General features: G+C 44.4%; 1 protein-coding gene across 1 annotated transcript in view; it reads right to left on the bottom strand.

Annotated features, from left to right (window-relative positions):
• Positions 1-748: 748 nt before the first annotated feature.
• Positions 749-20,254, bottom strand: part of slc75a1 (solute carrier family 75 member 1) — a 49,699-nt gene continuing 30,193 nt past the window's right edge. The window contains exons 9-13 of the mRNA XM_078215196.1: positions 14,246-14,354; positions 11,677-11,767; positions 6,673-6,720; positions 5,191-5,280; positions 749-3,875 (exon numbers count right to left, since the gene is read on the bottom strand). Of these exons, the coding sequence (XP_078071322.1) occupies positions 3,772-3,875; positions 5,191-5,280; positions 6,673-6,720; positions 11,677-11,767; positions 14,246-14,354 (442 nt within the window). The 3' untranslated portion in view covers positions 749-3,771. The remainder of the gene's footprint in view (positions 3,876-5,190; positions 5,281-6,672; positions 6,721-11,676; positions 11,768-14,245; positions 14,355-20,254) is intronic.

The raw sequence follows: 20,254 nt of genomic DNA, 5'->3' as shown, positions 1-20,254 counted from the left end.
TATATTTAAAGAAAATCATGCAAAAGAAAAATAGGATTGATTGAATCCTGCAAAATGCAGTGGGGAAGTATTGGTATATATAAATGTCATCATTTGGAGCTAACCCTCTGCACAAGAAATTTCAGGTAGTACTACCTGCAGCTTCCGGCTGAAATTCCTCCATTCCCAGTGGGAAGCCTTGGTTTGGGTATCTGTGTAACTTTTATGCTGGAAATGTGACAACACTGTCCATGTGTTGAGATCCAGCTGCTGCCTTCCCCTTTCGAAGTAGGTCTGCTGGTGGGTTGAGGCAGGGCCATAGTGGAAGTGGCAGCAAAAAAAAAGCAAAGAGTATAATTTGCAAATAAGATGTGTAATGAGGACTGCATGGCATCGCTGGCTTTCCGCTTGTATTTTACCCTTGTATGACTTCTGTACACTAAGTAATTTTAAGCTCTTTTTTGTTAAATCAGTTATAATTGTCAGACTTGAATATTAACCACATACCATCTGCTAATTATTCCAGTTTTGATTCTTGTTTCAGTTCTTAATTATCATCTCCACTTATTCAAAAGATTTGTAAACTCTTTGATTTTTATTCTACCTTTCCAATTCTTGTATCACTACATGAAGAATTTATTACTTTTATGAAGAAAATCATTAATTTTGTTTTTTTAAAGTTTCATTGTAACATCTTGAGTTTCGCCTATGAATAAAATCCTTTCTTTAAACCTTATGCTGGAATAATGTTTCCTTTAGTCGAGGCAGGAATGTTACTGATCACTGGCAGTCCTCTTTATTTCTCTTTGTGGACAGGGTCCCAGGCACCCTGCTCTGAAGCAAATAACAGTTGAGCAGAAAACCATTCCAGATTTAACCTTCTGCTCTGTCGGAGATAAAAAAGGATAAAGTAGAAACCTGAAATTAAAAATACAAGCTGGAAATACAGTGATCTAAAGGGGAAGGACAGCAGGAATGCACAAATAGGCTGGATATATAAGGAGCAGCACACTGGTTAAACCAGACGTTTAAAACAAGGGGATTGGGGGGTGGGGTGATCAGTGGACACAGAACATCACAGAGCATGTAACATTGATTAAAATGAGGACACACAACTAGGACAAGTTAAAACCACAACAGAATACAAGGTGACATAGGACAAGGGATGAAACAAAAGACACATTTAGGACTGATTAGAAGGCCTTGGTAGGGAAGTGGAAAAAATTACCCTGGATTCATTAAGAATGGAGAGACAGTTAAGTTCTTCCTGTTTGGTTGTGATCAGATGGCCTCCCTCCTCTAGCCCTCTATGAAGACATCTGTCTTGTATATAAAGAATGAAATTTTTAAAACTGTACAAAACAATACAATTATGCCATTTCAGTTAATGGTATCAAAATACAGAAACAAACTTAGCTACATAATACATCTACATTTATTTTTAAACCAAAAGTTCAATTATTTTGAAATCTGCAATAACAGATTTTCTATGGGCAGTTGGTTTTAGGATTAATTCTAACAAGGCCAAGTGATTTATATTTTACCTGGAAACCAGAATTTCCAGTGCTGCTAAAGCTTTCTGATGAAATTGCGATAATCTTTAATTCACCAGTTTTGTTTCGTGAGGTTGTGTTGTATCAAATCTGAGTCTTTCTTTGGTATAATTACATCAACTAACAGATTTAAGTAACAAAAGCAAAATATCAAATGCTCGAAATATTTGACCAATTGGACAACATCTATGGAGAGATGCACAACACCAGGCTAAGGAAGGAGTGTTAAGAGGAGTGACTGAAAGCTTGGTAAAGGAGTGCATTAAAAGAGAGAAGTTGCAGAAGTTGAGGTGGAATTCCAGAACTTAAGGTCTAAGCAGCTGAAGGCATCCCAATGGAGAGGAAAGAAATGATGATTTGGCACTCCCTCAGTAATATTTTCAAATGAGGCTTGACTCACAAGTCTGTCTTGGGGATAGGAGTGCTACCACTGAGCCACGACTGAGGACTAAAGAGACACATTTACAATTGCTCAGGTGGTCAAGATACAAATAGTTGAATCCCTACAGACCAGAATGATTCCAGGTCTATTCCCCGCACAATTATGGCAACAATGCACAGCTATGAAATAAAAGCAAAAAACTTTGCGGATGCTGGAAATCCAAAATGAAAACAAAATTCTGGAAAAACTTAACAGAACTGGCAGCATCTGTGGAGACAGACTTGAAGAAGAGTTGCACAGTGATAAGCACTGCTGCCTCAACACCAGGAATCCGGGTTCAATTCCAGCCGTGAGTGACTATGTGAAGTTTGCATGTTTGCCCCGTGTCTATCTGGGTTTCCTCTCTGTCCAAAGATGTGTAGGTTCGATGGATGAGCCATGGTAAATGTGTGGGGTTACAGTGATAGGGTGGGGGAAAGGACCTGGGTAAGGTATTGTTGTCCAAGTGTCAATACAGGCTCAATGGGTCGAATAACCTCCTCCGGATTGTAGGGATTTTATGATTCAACACAAACTGTTTCTGTTGCCACAGATGCTGCCAGACCTGCTAAGTTTTTCCATTATTTTCTGTTTCCATTACACTGAACTATTGCCCCAGCTTGAAAATGTTTTCACGATACGACAGAAGAAATTTGGCAAGATGAGATACTCCAAATCACTGCTCATTCAAAAGAGTCAAGTTCATACTAACAGATTCTTTGATTCCTTTGAATTTGATTTAATAAGTCCTATCTCTGGTAAATTCACTCCTACATTCTTCACTATTTGCTTGTTCAGTTATTTATAGTCTAATATCCTGCATTATTTTTCAGTGGACACAAGTATTGATCAGCATCAGTAAGCTGTAGAGCCAGTGAGTAGAAAAGCTCCTGAGTATAAGGTGCATAGATGGAAGCAATTTTAGTTCCCATCTCACATATGGCGCCAGAGGCAATTGCCAGAGAGAGGAACAATGAAGAGAGACGTCTGGAAAAGAGTTAAGATTTTTTTTAAAAATATTTTTTCCCCAATTTTTTTTATATAACCTTTAGGTTAGGTATAACAATTATATGGAGTAAAGCTCCCTCTGCTCTATTAACTGTGCCTCAGCCATTACCGGAAGATCTATGAAGGGGAAAATGTTATGCTGTGTGCCCATAGCCAGCTGCAACTAGGCTGAAACTGTTCCAAAATCGTCTTTAGTAAGATAAGTGAACACACAACCTAGAACTAAAGCAAAATACTGTAGATGCTGCAAATCTGAAATCAAAGCAGATAATGTTGGGAATATTCAGCAGGTCAGGCAGCATCGGTGGAGACAGAAATAGTGTTAACGTTTCAGCATGATGACCTTTCATCAGAACTCAGGTTTGGTGTATGACCCAGTGCACCACCTAAACTTTCAAATTTCACACCCTTTATCCTTAATAAAGCTGAAGCTCTAATAAAGTCCTGTAAACAGAGTAGCAGAGTCCCATCCAAGGAGGTGGTATAAATAATCCACAACAGCAATGAGGGGCAGGAGGAGGAACGTTAAAAACCTTTGACAACATTGTGATTCAACTTTGTCAAGTCGCTTACTGTATGGAACCGTTCCCCGTGCTCCCAATATTAAGTTGCATGTTAGTATCACATTTCTTTTTCAAAAAATATATTTTTCCCAATGTTCAATTCCTTGATATTCCCAACTGAGGTTAAGTAAATATGACCAGCTGCTACAAGTTTTTTTTAAAAGACTGCTTCCTGTTGCTCCAAGTGTGAATCCAGTGTGGCCCTCACTTTTAAGTTTTACATGGCCACTTTGTTTCTTTTGGGTCTTCACTCTGTTTTCTTCACTTTGGGAACCATGAGAAGTGCAAGTGGGAGTAGGAAGGTGAAGCTGGTCGCAGTGAAACACACTTCTGCCCCTACCAGCCAGTAAACTGTAGGCAAAACACAAGAACATTCAGTTTCTTCACTACCTTTGCCTCTGATTAGCTGCAGCACATAAATACCACATCCCCCCCCTCCCCACAGACTCTCTTTGATCAGAAAGATTGCAGTCTGAACAGTCAGTTACAATCCCCCTTTTGATTTATGAGCAGCACTCGATGTTTATTTTAAATAATCTTATGCTATTCCTTGTTGTCAAATTCCTCCATGGCCTTGCACCACCCTCTCTCTAACCTCTCCCATACCCCAATTTAACTTGTTACACCATTGGCTGATTCTTCTTCAGCTACCCTGGGCTCTGGAATTTCCTCTCTAAACCTCTATATCTTCCTCCTCCTATTTTTCTTCTCCATGTCGCATTATTTAAGGGCCTCCAAACCATGACTTATGCCATGACTTTATTAAAGGGCAGGGGCAGGAGGAAGGCCCCGAGTTCATCTCAGCCAGAATGGGGATCGAACCCCAAGCTAGTCATCTATCCTCTGCCCTCCTCCATTAAGGTGCTCCTTAAAACCTAACTCTTTGATCAGACTGTGTCATATTTCGTTTGCTAAGGTTCCTGTGAAGTGTCTGGGGGCATTTACCATGTTAAAGATGCTATATAAATGCAAGTTGTTATTGCTGTGGCAAACTTTCTGACTTCCCTTGGGATTTACTGGGGTTGGGGAGATTAAGGAACTCCAGTGTGTGCTCAGTTTTTGACTTGACTAACATTTGTGCAGTTTTTATAATATTGAGGACTGTACTGAAAATTGAAACTAAAAGCCCCTTTCCCTGGTCAGTAAGACCACACAATAAGATCATCTTTGGGCCTAAGTGGTCTTATTTTAACTTCAAGCAAAACAATAATTCAAATAAATAACAAAACACATGGTGCTTGTAAATTATCCCTAAACTTTAATAACCACTGACATATTGTAAGAGGTCAAATGTGTTAATTATAAACAGTATATGGAAATAATTCTGGTCTCTTGAGCATTCACGATTTTATCTGCTTCCCCCATTGTGCTTTCAGCTGTCTAGGCCCTAAGCTCTGGAATTCCCTATCTCTCCTTCCTCCACTTAGTCGATATATAAAACCTACCATGTTTCCTAGTATCTCGTTATGGGCTCGATATGAAGCTCCTTGGGACATTTTACTACACTAAAAGTGCTCTATGACTAAAAATTGTTCGTGTTCAAAGAAATCGGGAGCTAAAACTCCCAACAGGTAATGATTAATGAAACATTAAAAGTAATTTCACCCCAGTATTTACCTTTAATGGTAAAACTGATTAAACTTTAGAAATTAATCTCTTTTCTCACCGATAGCTGCAACAATTGGTCCCAAAGCTCGAGCCAAAGCCCCCAGACTGCGAAGAATTCCCATCACGGTTCCTTTCTGATTAGCTGCACCTAATTTAAAAACAAAAGCCTCATTTTATTGCAATTTTTTAGTCCCCAATTAATTTTCTCAAGGACCTCCACTGCTCAAGCTATCCCTTGACAAATGTCAGACTTAACTGATTGATAGCACAATTGTCTCTTGACAAGGTGGTCACGAGTAGGAGGGAGGCAATCGCCTAGCGGTATTATTGCTGGACAAGTAATCCAGGGACCCAGGGTGATGCTCTGGGGACCTGGGTTCAAATCCCACCACGGCAGATGGTGAAATGTGAATTGAATAAAAATCTGAAATTAAAAATTTTAACGATGACGAAACCATTTCAATTATTGTAAACACCCATCTGGTTCACTAATGTCCTTTAGGGAAGGAAATCTACCACCCATACCTGTCTGGCCTACATGTGACTCCAGAGTCACAGCAATGGGATAGACTCTTCAATGCCCCCTCAAGGGCAATTAAGGATGGGCAATAAATGCTGGCCCATTCAGCGAAGTCCATAACCATGAAAGAATTTTTAAAAAGAACAGGAGTCGTCTACATGGTTTCTGAAGCCTGTTCTGCCATTCAGTAAGATCATGGTTGATCTTCTACATCAACTCTACTCTTTCCTCCCACCCACCCCCAATCCTCGTATCCTTTGATTCCCACAACGGAAATCCCCGCCAAGGAAACTAATGATAGTTGTAGAAATTGTATCTGATCTGATAATAAACCCTTGGGGAAGGAAACTTGCCCTGAAATGGCATGGCAAGCCACTCAAAACCACTAACAGTGTTGGAGTGTGTTCACTACATGGACTGTGTCATTTCAGAAAGAAAGAAAACCACCTTCCAGTGCAAATTATAATTGAATTTTTACAAAAAAGGTTAAATATGTTCTTCCATTCCTATAATAATTAAGATTCCATGCAATACAGACAAAAAACTTTAAGAGCACATGTAACAGAATTTAAACATCTATAGCTTTGCTTTATTCATTGTGATGTGGGCCTCGTTGGCTAGGCCAGCCTTTGTTGCCCATCCCTAATTGCCCTTTGGTTGTGAGCTGCCTTCTTGCCACCGCTGCAGCCACAGTGCTGTTAGAGAGGGAGTTCTAGGAGACATGAGCTCAGAACAAACGTTTTGGATTTAACTGGGTCACACACCAGGTATTAGAATCAAGAGCCCAAGGGGCGATGAAAGAGAGTGGGTAGTGTGAACAAATTTAAGGAAGAAATAGATACTTAACAGGAAAATCAAATTATGAGGGATAGAGTGGGGTTTTAGAATTCTTTTCTAAATTTTGGGACAATCTCGGTAGATGCAAATTACTCTCTGATCCTCTCCGTTCCTATGTTCAAAGAACCAAAATGTGCTGGATGTTTTGGCTGCATCTAGCGTTCAATTGTAATGCCGACTTACCATATCCTGACACCAGGGCAGACAAGCAGGGAATGACTACAGCAGCGGCTAGAAGAAAACAAGAAAAGTCACAACATCAGTATCATTCTGAATGAAGGTTGCACTGCTCTATTGCACTGTACTGACTGTTCCTTTCACACCTTGAAATTTGGGGCTGTGGGACCATTAAAGCCCTCTGCCATATGGACCTAAGCAGTCGGTAGTGTTCCAGGTACAGAATATCATGACCTCTCCAACTGTTAATCAGCCTGAGAATCTTACCACTTTTCTTCAAAGAAAGAAAGTGAAGATATAAAAACAGCAACGCCCCATTGATTTAACGCATCAATACCAGCCAGAGGGAAGACGAGGAGAAATGTTCTTAATGCAGTCAATTTACAATGATCTGGATTGTGCTGTCTAAAAGGGTGATGGAAAAAAATTCAGTGACAACTTTCAAAAGGGAATTGAATATATAATTGAAACAGAAAAATTTGTAGGACTATGAAGAAAGAGCTAGAGGAGTGGGACAAATTGGATAGCTCTTCCACACGACCAGCATAGGGTTTATGGGCCAAATGGTCAGCTTCTGCATAGAAATATTTTGGGATACTCAGGTAGCAAGCACAGAAACTCACACGAATTGGTCGCGAGATGTCAGACTTAATTCTGTGACCTCTTCCAGTTCGATAACCTGCCATCTCCTCGCATGGAAAGGTTTCCTTTTGTGAATATGCTAGGGACGGCCAGTGGGGAGCAGCGTTTAATAAGCTTTGGGTCAAGAGCTCTTGGAATTTCCCAGCAGAAATGTCAAACAATCCTACAGCATAGGAGATGAACCTCTACTTGACCACCTCTGCTCGAAGGAGAATAATACCAGTTTACATGGTCTCTCCAATAGTATAGTCCTGGTAAATCTCCTCTGCACCATCTCCAAGGTCTAGACATCTAAAACTGTACATAATATTCCAGCTAAGACCCAACCGGAGATTTGTAAAAGTAAACTTTGTGACCTGAATGCAGAAGGCTAGAGTTCTGAATGTTTCCCAGCTCATTAATACGATGGGAGCAGCCTGACCATGTCTTTATTGGTGTGGAGTAAAGAAAATGGCTAAATTCTAAAACCTTGGTAGGAGGGCAGGCTGGACCAGGGATGATGGATTCCAGTGGTGGGGAAAGAACAAAGAACAGTACAGCACAGGAAACAGGCCCTTCGGCCCTCCAAGCCTGTGCCGCTCCTTGGTCCAACTAGACCAATCGTTTGTATCCCTCCATTCCCAGGCTGCTCATGTGACTATCCAGGTAAGTCTTAAACGATGTCAGCGTGCCTGCCTCCACCACCCTACTTGGCAGCGCATTCCAGGCCCCCACCACCCTCTGTGTAAAAAACGTCCCTCTGATGTCTGAGTTATACTTCGCCCCTCTCAGCTTGAGCCCGTGACCCCTCGTGATCGTCACCTCCGACCTGGGAAAAAGCTTCCCACTGTTCACCCTATCTATACCCTTCATAATCTTGTATACCTCTATTAGATCTCCCCTCATTCTCCGTCTTTCCAAGGAGAACAACCCCAGTCTACCCAATCTCTCCTCATAGCTAAGACCCTCCATACCAGGCAACATCCTGGTAAACCTTCTCTGCACTCTCTCCAACGCCTCCACGTCCTTCTGGTAGTGCGGCGACCAGAACTGGATGCAGTATTCCAAATGTGGCCTAACCAGCGTTCTGTACAGCTGCATCATCAGACTCCAGCTTTTATACTCTATACCCTGTCCTATAAAGGCAAGCATACCATATGCCTTCTTCACCACCTTCTCCACCTGTGTTGCCACCTTCAAGGATTTGTGGACTTGCACACCTAGGTCCCTCTGTGTTTCTATACTCCTGATGACTCTGCCATTTATTGTATAACTCCTCCCTACATTATTTCTTCCAAAATGCATCACTTCGCATTTATCCGGATTAAACTCCATCTGCCACCTCTCCGCCCAATTTTCCAGCCTATCTATATCCTGCTGTATTGCCCGACAATGCTCTTCGCTATCCGCAATTCCAGCCATCTTCGTGTCATCCGCAAACTTGCTGATTACACCAGTTACACCTTCTTCCAAATCATTTATATATATCACAAATAGCAGAGGTCCCAGTACAGAGCCCTGCGGAACACCACTGGTCACAGACCTCCAGCCGGAAAAAGACCCTTCGACCACTACCCTCTGTCTCCTATGGCCAAGCCAGTTCTCCACCCATCTAGCCACTTCTCCTTGTATCCCATGAGCCTTAACCTTCTTAACCAACCTGCCATGTGGGACTTTGTCAAATGCCTTACTGAAATCCATATAGACGACATCCACGGCCCTTCCTTCATCAACCGTTTTTGTCACTTCCTCAAAAAACTCCACCAAATTTGTAAGGCACGACCTCCCTCTTACAAAACCATGCTGTCTGTCACTAATGAGATTGAGACTGGAGAAACAGAGGTTTGTTGTCCTCAGAACAGAAAAGGTCTATGGAGAGATTTGATGGAGGTGTTCAAAATTAAATGGGTTTAGAATTAGAACCTTCCAGAGTGCATTTGGCCCTACTAATTCCATATTGAAGGATAATCAGGATAAGAGGAAATATTGAACATAATCACACTGTATTACATGGAATTTGCAGTTCAAAAACAGGCCTTTGGCCCAGCAGGTCCATGTTGGTGTTCATGCTCCACATGAGTCTCATCCCACCCTTTATCTAATCCTATGTACTTCCATTACATTAGAGAGAGAAAGAAATAGAAGGATACACTTATCTAGCTTCCCCTCAAATGCATCTATATTACTCGCCTCAGCAACTGCCCTGAGGAAAACGTTTTTACCCAGAGGGTGGTGACGGTCTGGAATCTCTCCATAGACCTTTTCTGCTCTGAGGGGAACAATCCCTGTTTCTCCAGTCTTTCCCCACCACTGGAATCCCTAGTCCAGCCTTCTATCTAGGTTTAATAATTTAGCCATTTTTTTTTACCTAGGGGTCACAGTCTGAGGATTCAGGGGAGACCATTTTGGACAGAGATGAGGAGACATTTCTTCACCCAAAGAGTGGTGAGCCTGTGGAATTCATCACCACAGGGAATAGTTGATGCCAAAACATTGAATGTATTCAAGAGGCAACTAGCTAGGCACTTGGGGCAAATGGGATCAAAGGTTATGGGGAGAAAGCAGGATTAGGCTATTGAGTTGGATGATCAGCCATGACCGTAGTGAATGCCGGAGCAGGCTCAAAGGGCCAAATGGCGGCCTCCTGCTCCTATCTTCTATGTTTCTACTCCACACCAATAAAGACATGTTCAGGCTGCTCACGTTGTATTAACTAGCTGGGCAACATTCAGAACTCTAGCCTTCTGCATTCAGGTCACAGTTTACTGCCTGGGAGGGTGGTGGAGACGGGTTGCCTCACATCCTTTAAAATAATCTGGATGAGTACTTGGCACATCATAGCACTTGGGCCATAGCCCTGAATATTAACAGATGTGATTAAGTGGGAGTTCAGGTGTTTCTAATGTATCGGTGCGGATTTGATGGGCCAAATGGTCTCTTCTGCACTGTATGACTCTGTGGTACCAAGTTCCACATTCTACCAAAACAAAAAGAAAGTATTGGAAATACTCAGCAGGTCAGGCAGCATTGGTGGAGAGAGAAACTGCTAACATTTTAGGTTGATGACCTTTCTGGTCTTAACCACGGCAGTAGGAATAACTTATCTACGCCCCCTATCAAGACTCTTTCATACTTTTAAAGACCTCCATCACCACTCATGTCTTGGTGAAAGGACAGATTAATTCTTCAGATCACAACAGTTCTGATGGCCTACACCCAAAATTGTCCTGTCTGTTTCCCAGTATTCTCTAATTTATTTGTATTTTAAAATATTTCCTGAAGAGTCCATAGAAACCCTACAGTGCAGAAGGAGGCCATTCGGCCCATCGAGTCTGCACCGACCACAATCCCACCCAGGCCCTACCCCCACATATTTTACCTGCTAATTCCTCTAACCTACGCATCCCAGGACTCTAAGGGGCAATTTTTTTTTTTTTAACCTGGCCAATCAACCTAACCCGCACATCTTTGGACTTTGGAAGGGTAACATTGTTTGTATAGGTTTACAATGAAGCTAATCAAATAATCCCTGCTTTTTAAATTAAAGTTTTATTGCTCAACAAACTTCAATCTATCAAAAACTACTTTCCAATGCTAACTCTCACCAAGTCTCCATCACCTGCTAATGCCCACTAATCTATACTGACTCTCAGTCCTACAATGACTCGATTTTTGAGTTCTAATCCTTGTGTTCAAATCATAGACATACGAATACAGGGTAGGTCACTCAGCATATCAAGCCTGCTCTGCCATTCAATAAAACCTGATTGTAGCCTCAACTCCACATTCCCCCTACCCCTGCGGCCTGCCCAATCCCTATCTCTCATCTCCTACATCTGAGATTCTCCAATTCTGGCCTCTCGTGCATCCCTGATTCCTGTAGCACAGTATTGGCAGCCATGCCTTTAGCTAAACTCTAGAATTCCCTCTTTCCTCCTTTAAAATCCTGCCTAAAACCTAGTTCTGGGCAGCACGGTGGCACAGTAGTTAGCACTGCGGCCTCATAGCGCCAGGGACCCAGGTTCGATTCCCGGCTTGGGTTACTGTCTGTGGAGTTTGCACATTCTCCCCATGTCTGCGTGAGTTTCCTCCGGGTGCTCCGATTTCCTCCCACATTCTGAAAGATGTGCTGGTTAGGTGCATTGACCCGAACAGGCGCTGGACTGTGGCAACTAGGGGGATTTCACAGTAACTTCATTGCAGTGTTAATGTAAGCCTTACTTGTGACTAATAAATAAACTTTACTTCTTTGAACAAGCATTTGGACCTGCCCTGATATGTCAATCTTTGGCTCAGTTTCAAATTCTGTTTGATAACACCCCTTTGGATTGCTTTACTGTGTTAAAGATGCCATACAAAGCAACATTACTGTTTATTTTATTCACTTACCAAATGAGTAGAAGAGGAGTCCGATGTACAGGACAGGCACGGTGCTAGCCCAGCCAATGATAAGAAAAGCTGGGATTAGTAGGGCAATTGCCTGAAAGAGAAATATGTCATGAGAAAGTGAGTCCTTTTCCCTGCTAGTCACACACTTACCGAGTCAGGAGCTGGATTTTACAGTTATCACTCCTCAGCATTGGGTATTGTTGTAATCTCAGCAGTGGCCAGCACTCCCAGTGGTGCTGCTGCAACTAGAGAGTTACCTTTAATTGGCCAACAGCTCTCTGAGGCAGGACTTCCTGCCCAGGTGGGGGCAGAAGTCCTGTCCTAAACCAATTAACACCCCTCTGAGCATTTAATGCCTCTGGAGCAAGCTACCAAAGTATGAGAGAGCTCACTCCTTCCTTTGTTGCAGGAGCGGGGTGTGGATGAGTGTGGCTGGGGAGTCAGGCACTCCATGAAATCCAGTCTTGTACGTCAGAGCACCCCCAGCTCTGTGCCTCCCCCCCCCCCCCCCCCCCCCCTCAAGTGTTTATGGATTTGAATCCGAGTTACAAAGAGCATGCTTGATTCATACCATAGTTGTCCTGGTGCAGAAGGCGGCTATTCAACCCATCAAGTCCATGTCAGCTCTCTGAGCAATCCCAGGTCCTTGTGCCTCTGCCAATTCATTAGAACTGTAACTGTAATTGCCTAACCCCATCCTTTGTCAAAATAAAAATCAACTTGCATCTCTCTGTACTAAATTCTCTCCGCCATGTGTCTGCCCATTCTGCTAGATATCTATGCCCTGCTATCATCACTGTTTTCCAGGCCTCTAAGCTTGGTGTATCATCAGCAAATGTTGAAATTTTGCTCTGTATTCCAATATGCAGCGTGATCTAGTTCAGCAGTTCTTTGACACAGCAGTGCTTGTATTTAGATTTTTGCCTCTGGGTTAGGAAGACTGAAGAAATTGGTGGGGTGGGGGGAGATTTTTTTTAAAAAACATATCAGCCCTTGATCTCACTCCTGACCTTGATGCAGCTCCCCTTGCTGGAACCACAATGTGTGGATTTGGGTGCGAGGGCAAGATCAGACTCGGGAATAATGCCTCCCACAGTCAAAGGCCTTCAAACATTCACCAACTGATAAATCAAATGGAGGGGCGATTGTTGACAACAAAGAGTCAACAATCTCAGAGGTGATGGCAAATTGTTGGGAAAAGGGCATAAAGGGGGAAACCACACAAAAACGCACACTGAAAGGGTTAACTCTGCATGAAACAAAGTCGCTACAGATGGGTGCAGCGGGATTCCAATCAAAGACCACCCTGATAGAGTTCACAGGTCAGTCTTTGTGTCTGCTATTGAAGGTGTGGGTGTCTGGAGTCAGACCATTACAGCAGGAAATCAATGACAGGCTTAGAGTTGGACCATCATGACAAACGTCAGGAAACAGGCTGCTCGGAGGCAGGCCACCCAGCAGCGGGCTGAGTCAGGGGGCTGATCGGGGGCAGGCCATCTCGACGGGGCTCTGCAGGCAAGCCATCAAGCGCTCTCTTAGTTCCCTTTGAGAAAAGAGTAGCAGCAAGGATAGAGAAAAACAGAACAAAGAACAATACAGCACAGGAACAGGCCCTTCGGCCCTCCAAGCCCGCGCCGCTCCCCGGTCCAGGATTGAATCCTGAATCCAGGATCCCCGCCCAATTTTCCAGCCTATCTACATCCTAATATCCTATCCACCGAGCTGTCCCTCACAGCTACGATGCTTTGTTCATCACAACCTATTAACTCACCCCCACCCCCCCATTCCAGACCATGTGATCTCCAGGGAGATCTTGGAAAACTGAATCTAAAATAAAGGAAGGAGGGCAGCAGACACCTCCTGAGAGCAGGAAAGGTCAGCGACCATTCTAAGGCAAGCCGACTGCAATCTGATGAAGCATCGATTTTTAATTATTCCTAAGATGTGGCTGTCATTGGCTGGGCCAGCATTTGTTGCCCATCCCTAATTGCCCTTGAACTGGGTGGCTTGCTGGGCCATTTAATAGTCAACCACATTGCTGTGGATATGGAGTCACAGGTAGGCCAGACCAGGTAAGGACGGCAGATTCCCTTCTCTAAAGGACATTAGTGAACCAGATCGGTTTTTCCGACAATTGACAATCATCTCTTGGTCATCTACATCCAATACATTACTATCTTTATCTCTCTCCGGAGATCAATAGAATCATAGAATTCTATGAGACCACAATCTCACCCAGGCCCTTTACAGCTTTACTAGGATTTTTTTTCCTTCCCTACTTTTCTATATTCTCTCCACATCCTCCCAGCTCACTCCATCCCACTTCCATTTCCATCTCCTTAACTCATCATCTCCATCCCCCTACTTCCCTCTCCTCCCATCTCCCCTCTCTCCCATTTCCTTCCTCCCCCCACCCCCTTCTCCTGCCTGAATTGTAAACACTTTTCGGTGACCATTTGTTTTGAAGGATGCTGAAGCAAAAACATGGAATCTTAGAACGATACAGCCCATTGCATCATAAACAAATCCTCCTCAGTCACTAGTCTAACCCCAGCTCTGCATCGCTTACCCTCTTTACAGCTTTAATTTCATCTCCAGGTTTGATCCTTCGAGCATATCCACCCTGGACCAGTGCCATCGTAATCCCCACAAAGAAAAACATTTTCCCTTGTTGCATACTGAGAGAAAAAAAGACAAAGGTGGCAAGGAAATAATAGAAATCACACATAGGCACAGAAAATATTCACCAGCAAAGGATTAGGGGCCAAATGGCCTCCTATGCTGCATGATTATTACAGGGTATCACTTACAAAGCTGACATTTATTACCCACCCCGTAGCTCTGAAAGGTTCTCTAAGCTAAAACGGAGTAGGTTTACTCTTAGAACATAGAACATAACAGCACAGAACAGGCCCTTCGGCCCACGATGTTGTGCCGACCTTCATCTGAAACCAAGATCAAGCTATCCCACTCCCTACCATCCTGGTGTGCTCCATGTGCCTATCCAATAACCGCTTAAATGTTCCTAAAGTGTCTGACTCCACTATCACTGCAGGCAGTCCATTCCACACCCCAACCACTCTCTGCGTGAAGAACCTACCTCTGATATCCTTCCTATATCTCCCACCATGAACCCTATAGTTATGCCCCCTTGTAATAGCTCCATCCACCCGAGGAAATAGTCTTTGAACGTTCACTCGATCTATCCCCTTCATCATTTTATAAACCTCTATTAAGTCTCCCCTCAATCTCCTCCGCTCCAGAGAGAACAGCCCCAGCTCCCTCAATCTTTCCTCATAAGACCGACACTCCAAACCAGGCAGCATCCTGGTAAATCTCCTCTGCACTCTTTCCAGCGCTTCCACATCCTTCTTATAGTGAGGTGACCAGAACTGCACGCAATATTCCAAATGCGGTCTCACCAAGGTCCTGTACAGTTGCAGCATAACCCCACGGCTCTTAAACTCCAACCCCCTGTTAATAAAAGCTAACACACTATATGCCTTCTTCACAGCTCTATCCACTTGAGTGGCAACCTTTAGAGATCTGTGGATATGGACCCCAAGATCTCTCTGTTCCTCCACAGTCTTCAGAACCCTACCTTTGACCCTGTAATCCACATTTAAATTAGTCCTACCAAAATGAATCACCTCACATTTATCAGGGTTAAACTCCATTTGCCATTTTTCAGCCCAGCTTTGCATCCTATCTATGTCTCTTTGCAGCCTACAACAGCCCTCCACCTCATCCACTACTCCACCAATCTTGGTGTCATCAGCAAATTTACTGATCCACCCTTCAGCCCCCTCCTCTAAGTCATTAATAAAAATCACAAAGAGCAGAGGACCAAGCACCGATCCCTGCGGCACTCCGCTAGCAACCTGCCTCCAGTCCGAAAATTTTCCATCCACCACCACCCTCTGTCTTCGATCAGATAGCCAGTTACCTATCCAATCGGCCAACTTTCCCTCTATCCCACACCTCCTTACTTTCATCATAAGCCGACCATGGGGGACCTTATCAAACGCCTTACTAAAATCCATGTATATGACATCAACCGCCCTACCTTCATCAACACACCTAGTTACCTCCTCAAAAAATTCTATCAAATTTGTGAGGCACGATTTGCCCTTCACAAATCCGTGCTGACTATCCCGGATTAATCCGCATCTTTCTAAATGGTCGTAAATCCCATCCCTAAGGACCTTTTCCATCAATTTACCAACCACCGAAGTCAGACTAACCGGTCTATAATTACCAGGGTCATTTCTATTCCCTTTCTTAAACAGAGGAACAACATTCGCCACTCTCCAGTCCTCTGGCACCATCCCCGTGGACAGCGAGGACCCAAAGATCAAAGCCAAAGGCTCTGCAATCTCATCCCTCGCCTCCCAAAGAATCCTAGGATACATTTCATCAGGCCCAGGGGACTTATCGACCTTCAGTTTATTCAAAACTGCCAATACATCCTCCCTCCGAACATCTATTTCCTCCAGCCTATTAGCCTGTAACACCTTCTCTTCCTGAAAAACATGGCCCCTCTCCTTGGTGAACACTGAAGAAAAGTATTCATTCATCACCTCGCCTATCTCTACTGATTCCATACACAAGTTCCCACCACTGTCCTTGACCGGCCCTAACCTCACCCTGGTCATTCTTTTATTCCTCACATAAGAGTAAAAAGCCTTGGGGTTTTCCTTGATCCGACCCGCCAAGGACTTCTCATGTCCCCTCCTAGCTCTCCTCAGCCCCTTTTTCAGCTCATTCCTTGCTAACTTGTAACCCTCAATCGAGCCATCTGAACCTTGTTTCCTCATCCCTACATAAGCTTCCCTCTTCCTTTTCACAAGACATTCCACCTCTTTTGTGAACCACGGTTCCCTCACTCGGCCATTTCCTCCCTGCCTGACAGGGACATACCTATCAAGGACACCCAGTATTTGTTCCTTGAAAAAGTTCCACTTTTCATCAGTGCCTTTCCCTGACAGTTTCTGTTCCCATCTTATGCCCCCTAATTCTTGCCTAATCGCATCATAATTACCTCTCCCCCAATTGTAAGCCTTGCCCTGCCGTCCGGCCCTATCCCTCTCCATTGCAATAACAAAAGACACCGAATTGTGGTCACTATCTCCAAAGTTCTCTCCCACAACCAAATCTAACACTTGGCCCGGTTCATTTCCCAGTACCAAATCCAATGTGGCCTCACCCCTTGTCGGCCTATCCACATATTGTGTCAGGAAACCCTCCTGCACACACTGCACAAAAAGTGCCCCATCCAAACTATTTGACCTACAAAGGTTCCAATCAATATTTGGAAAGTTAAAGTCCCCCATGACAACTACCCTGTGAGGGTAGTTAAGAAGTAACTATGTTGATGTGGGACTGGAGTCACCTCTAAGCCTAGCCCAGGCAAAATGGCAAGGTTTCCTTGCCTAAAAGTCATTAATCTTGCACTGGCTGTTTAAGAATTTGATTTCAGTTTGAAAAAAAGGCTGGAAATAAAAAAGAACTGGAATCATTAAAAGTGATCTTAAAGTTATTTGACTTTCAGGGGAAAAACTCTATGGCTTCCATGATGTCTTTTAGGGAAGGAAATCTGCCATCCTTACCTGGTCTGACCAACATGTGATTCCAGATCCACAGCGATGTGACTGAATCTTAACTGCATTCCAAGGGGGCCTAGCAAACCACTTCTATCAAACTACTACCTTATGAGGGCAACGGGTGGCACAGTGGGTTAGCACTGCTGCCTCACAGGGATCCGAGTTTGATTCCCAGCTTCGGTAACTGTCTATGTGGAGTCTGCACGTTCTCCCCATGTCTGAGTGGGTTTGCTCCGGGTACTTCGGTTTCCTCCCACAGTCTGAAAGACGTGCAGGTTAGGTGCATTGGCCGTGCTAAATTGTCCCTCAGTGTATCCGAACAGGCGCCTGAGTGTGCCGACTAGGGGATTTTCACAGTAATTTCATTGCGGTGTTAATGTAAGCCTACTTTTGACAATCAATAAACTTTAAACTTAAACAAACAGGGATAGACAATCAATGCTACTTTTGCCAGTGATGCTGATATTCTTAGAATGAATTTTAAAGATTAGGGAATCGAAATGAGGGGACTGAGAGCGAGGAGGTTAGCTCGCAAATAGATAAGGAATGTAAACAGGGTAAGAGGGAGGTTAGACGAGTGATGGAGAAGGGAAGTGCTCAGGCTGAAGGTCTGAGATGTGTCTATTTTAATGCCAGGAGTGTAGTGAATAAAGTGGATGAGCTTAGAGCGTGGATTGCTGCTTCGAATTGTGATGTGGTGGCCATTACGGAGACTTGGATGTCTCAGGGACAGGACTGTGTGCTTCAGGTGCCGGGTTTATGATGTTTCAGGAAGGACAGGGAGGGAGGCAAGAGAGGGGGGGGGAGTGGCACTGTTGATCAGGGATAGTGTCACGGCTGTAGAGAAGGTGGACGCCGTGGAGGGATTGACGACGGAGTCTCTGTGGGTGGAGGTTAGGAACAGGAAGGGGTCGGTAACGTTGCTGGGTGTTTTCTATAGGCCGCCCAATAGTAACAGAGATGTTGAGGAGCAGATGGGGAAACAGATCCTGGAGAGATGTAGGAATAACAGAGTTGTCGTGATGGGAGATTTTAATTTCCCAAACATAGATTGGAATATCCCTAGGGCTAGGGGTTTGGATGGAGAGGAGTTTGTTAGGTGTGTCCAGGAGAGTTTCCTGACACAGTATGTGGATAAGCCTACTAGAGGAGAGGCTGTACTTGATCTGGTGCTGGCTAATGAACCTGGACAGGTGGAGGATCTCTCGGTGGGTGAGCATCTTGGGGATAGCGATCATAATTCTATCTCCTTCATGATAGCATTGGAAAGAGATAGGATCAGGCAGGCTAGGAAAGTGTTTCTCTGGAGTAAAGGGAAATACAGTGTCATCAGGGAGGAAATTAGACGGGTAAATTGGAAGGAGGCATTCTTGGGGAAAAGTACCGGAGGAAAGTGGAGGATTTTCAAGGAATGTTTGTCTGGAGCTCTGCATGACAACGTTCCGATGAGACAGGGGGGTGTTGGTAGGGTACGGGAACCGTGGTGCACGAAGGTTGTGATGAACCTGGTGAATAAGAAAAGAGAGGCGTACAGAAGGTTCAGAGAGCTAGGAGGTGTTAAGGATTTAGAGGAGTATACGGGATGTAGGAAGGAGCTTAAGAAGGAAATTAGGAGAGCGAGAAGGGGTCATGAGAAGGCCTTGGCGGGTAAGATTAAGGAGAACCCCAAGGCTTTCTACAAATATGTCAAGAGTAAAAGGATGAGATGTGAAGGCATAGGACCCTTAAAAGGTGAAGGGGGAAAAGTTTGTGCGGAACCGTTAGAAATGGCGGAGCTGCTTAATGAATACTTTACCTCGGTATTCACGGTGGAAAGGGATCTGGGTGGTTGTACTGCTGGTTTGCGGTGGACAGAAAGGATCGAGCATGTGGACATAACGAAAGAGGATGTGTTGGAACTATTGAATGGCATCAAGGTTGGTAAGTCGCCGGGACCGGATGGGATGTACCCCAGGTTACTGTGGGAGGCGAGGGAGGAGATTGCGGAGCCTTTGGCGATGATCTTTGCATCGTCGATGGAGACGGGAGAGGTTCCGGAGGATTGGAGGATTGCAGATGTGGTCCCTATATTCAAGAAAGGGAACAGGGACAGCCCGGGAAATTACCGACCGGTGAGTCTAACCTCAGTGGTTGGTAAGTTGATGGAGAGGATCCTGAGAGACAGGATTTATGATCATCTAGAGAAGTTTAGTATGATCAAAAGTAGTCAGCACGGCTTTGTCAAGGGCAGGTCGTGCCTTACAAGCCTGGTTGAGTTCTTTGAAAATGTGACCAAACACATTGACGAAGGAAGAGCGGTGGATGTGGTCTATATGGACTTCAGCAAGGCGTTCGATAAGGTCCCCCATGCAAGACGTCTTGAGAAAGTGAGAGGGCATGGGATCCAAGGGGCTGTTGCCTTGTGGATCCAGAACTGGCTTGCCTGCAGAAGGCAGAGAGTGGCTGTGGAGGGGTCTTTCTCTGCATGGAGGTCAGTGACCAGTGGAGTGCCCCAGGGATCTGTTCTGGGACCCTTGCTGTTTGTCATTTTCATAAATGACCTGGATGAGGAAGTGGAGGGATGGGTTGGTAAGTTTGCTGACGACACCAAGGTAGGTGGTGTTGTGGATAGTTTGGAGGGATGTCAGAAGTTGCAGCGAGACATAGATAGAATGCAAGACTGGGCGGAGAAGTGGCAGATGGACTTCAACCCGGATAAGTGTGTGGTGATCCATTTTGGCAGATCCAATGGGATGAAGCAGCAGTATAATATGAAGGGAACCATTCTTAGCAGTGTAGAGGATCAGAAGGACCTTGGGGTCCGGGTCCATAGGACTCTTAAATCGGCCTCGCAGGTGGAGGATGCGGTCAAGAAGGCGTACGGCGTACTGGCCTTCATTAATCGAGGGATTGAGTTTAGGAGTCGGGAGATAATGCTGCAGCTTTATAGGACCCTGGTTAGACCCCACTTGGAGTACTGCGCGCAGTTCTGGTCA

The sequence above is a fragment of the Mustelus asterias genome, chromosome 6 (assembly GCF_964213995.1).
Source record: "Mustelus asterias chromosome 6, sMusAst1.hap1.1, whole genome shotgun sequence".
In the NCBI taxonomy this organism is placed as follows: Eukaryota; Metazoa; Chordata; class Chondrichthyes; order Carcharhiniformes; family Triakidae; genus Mustelus; species Mustelus asterias.
This window is presented reverse-complemented; position numbering and strand designations above follow the sequence as displayed.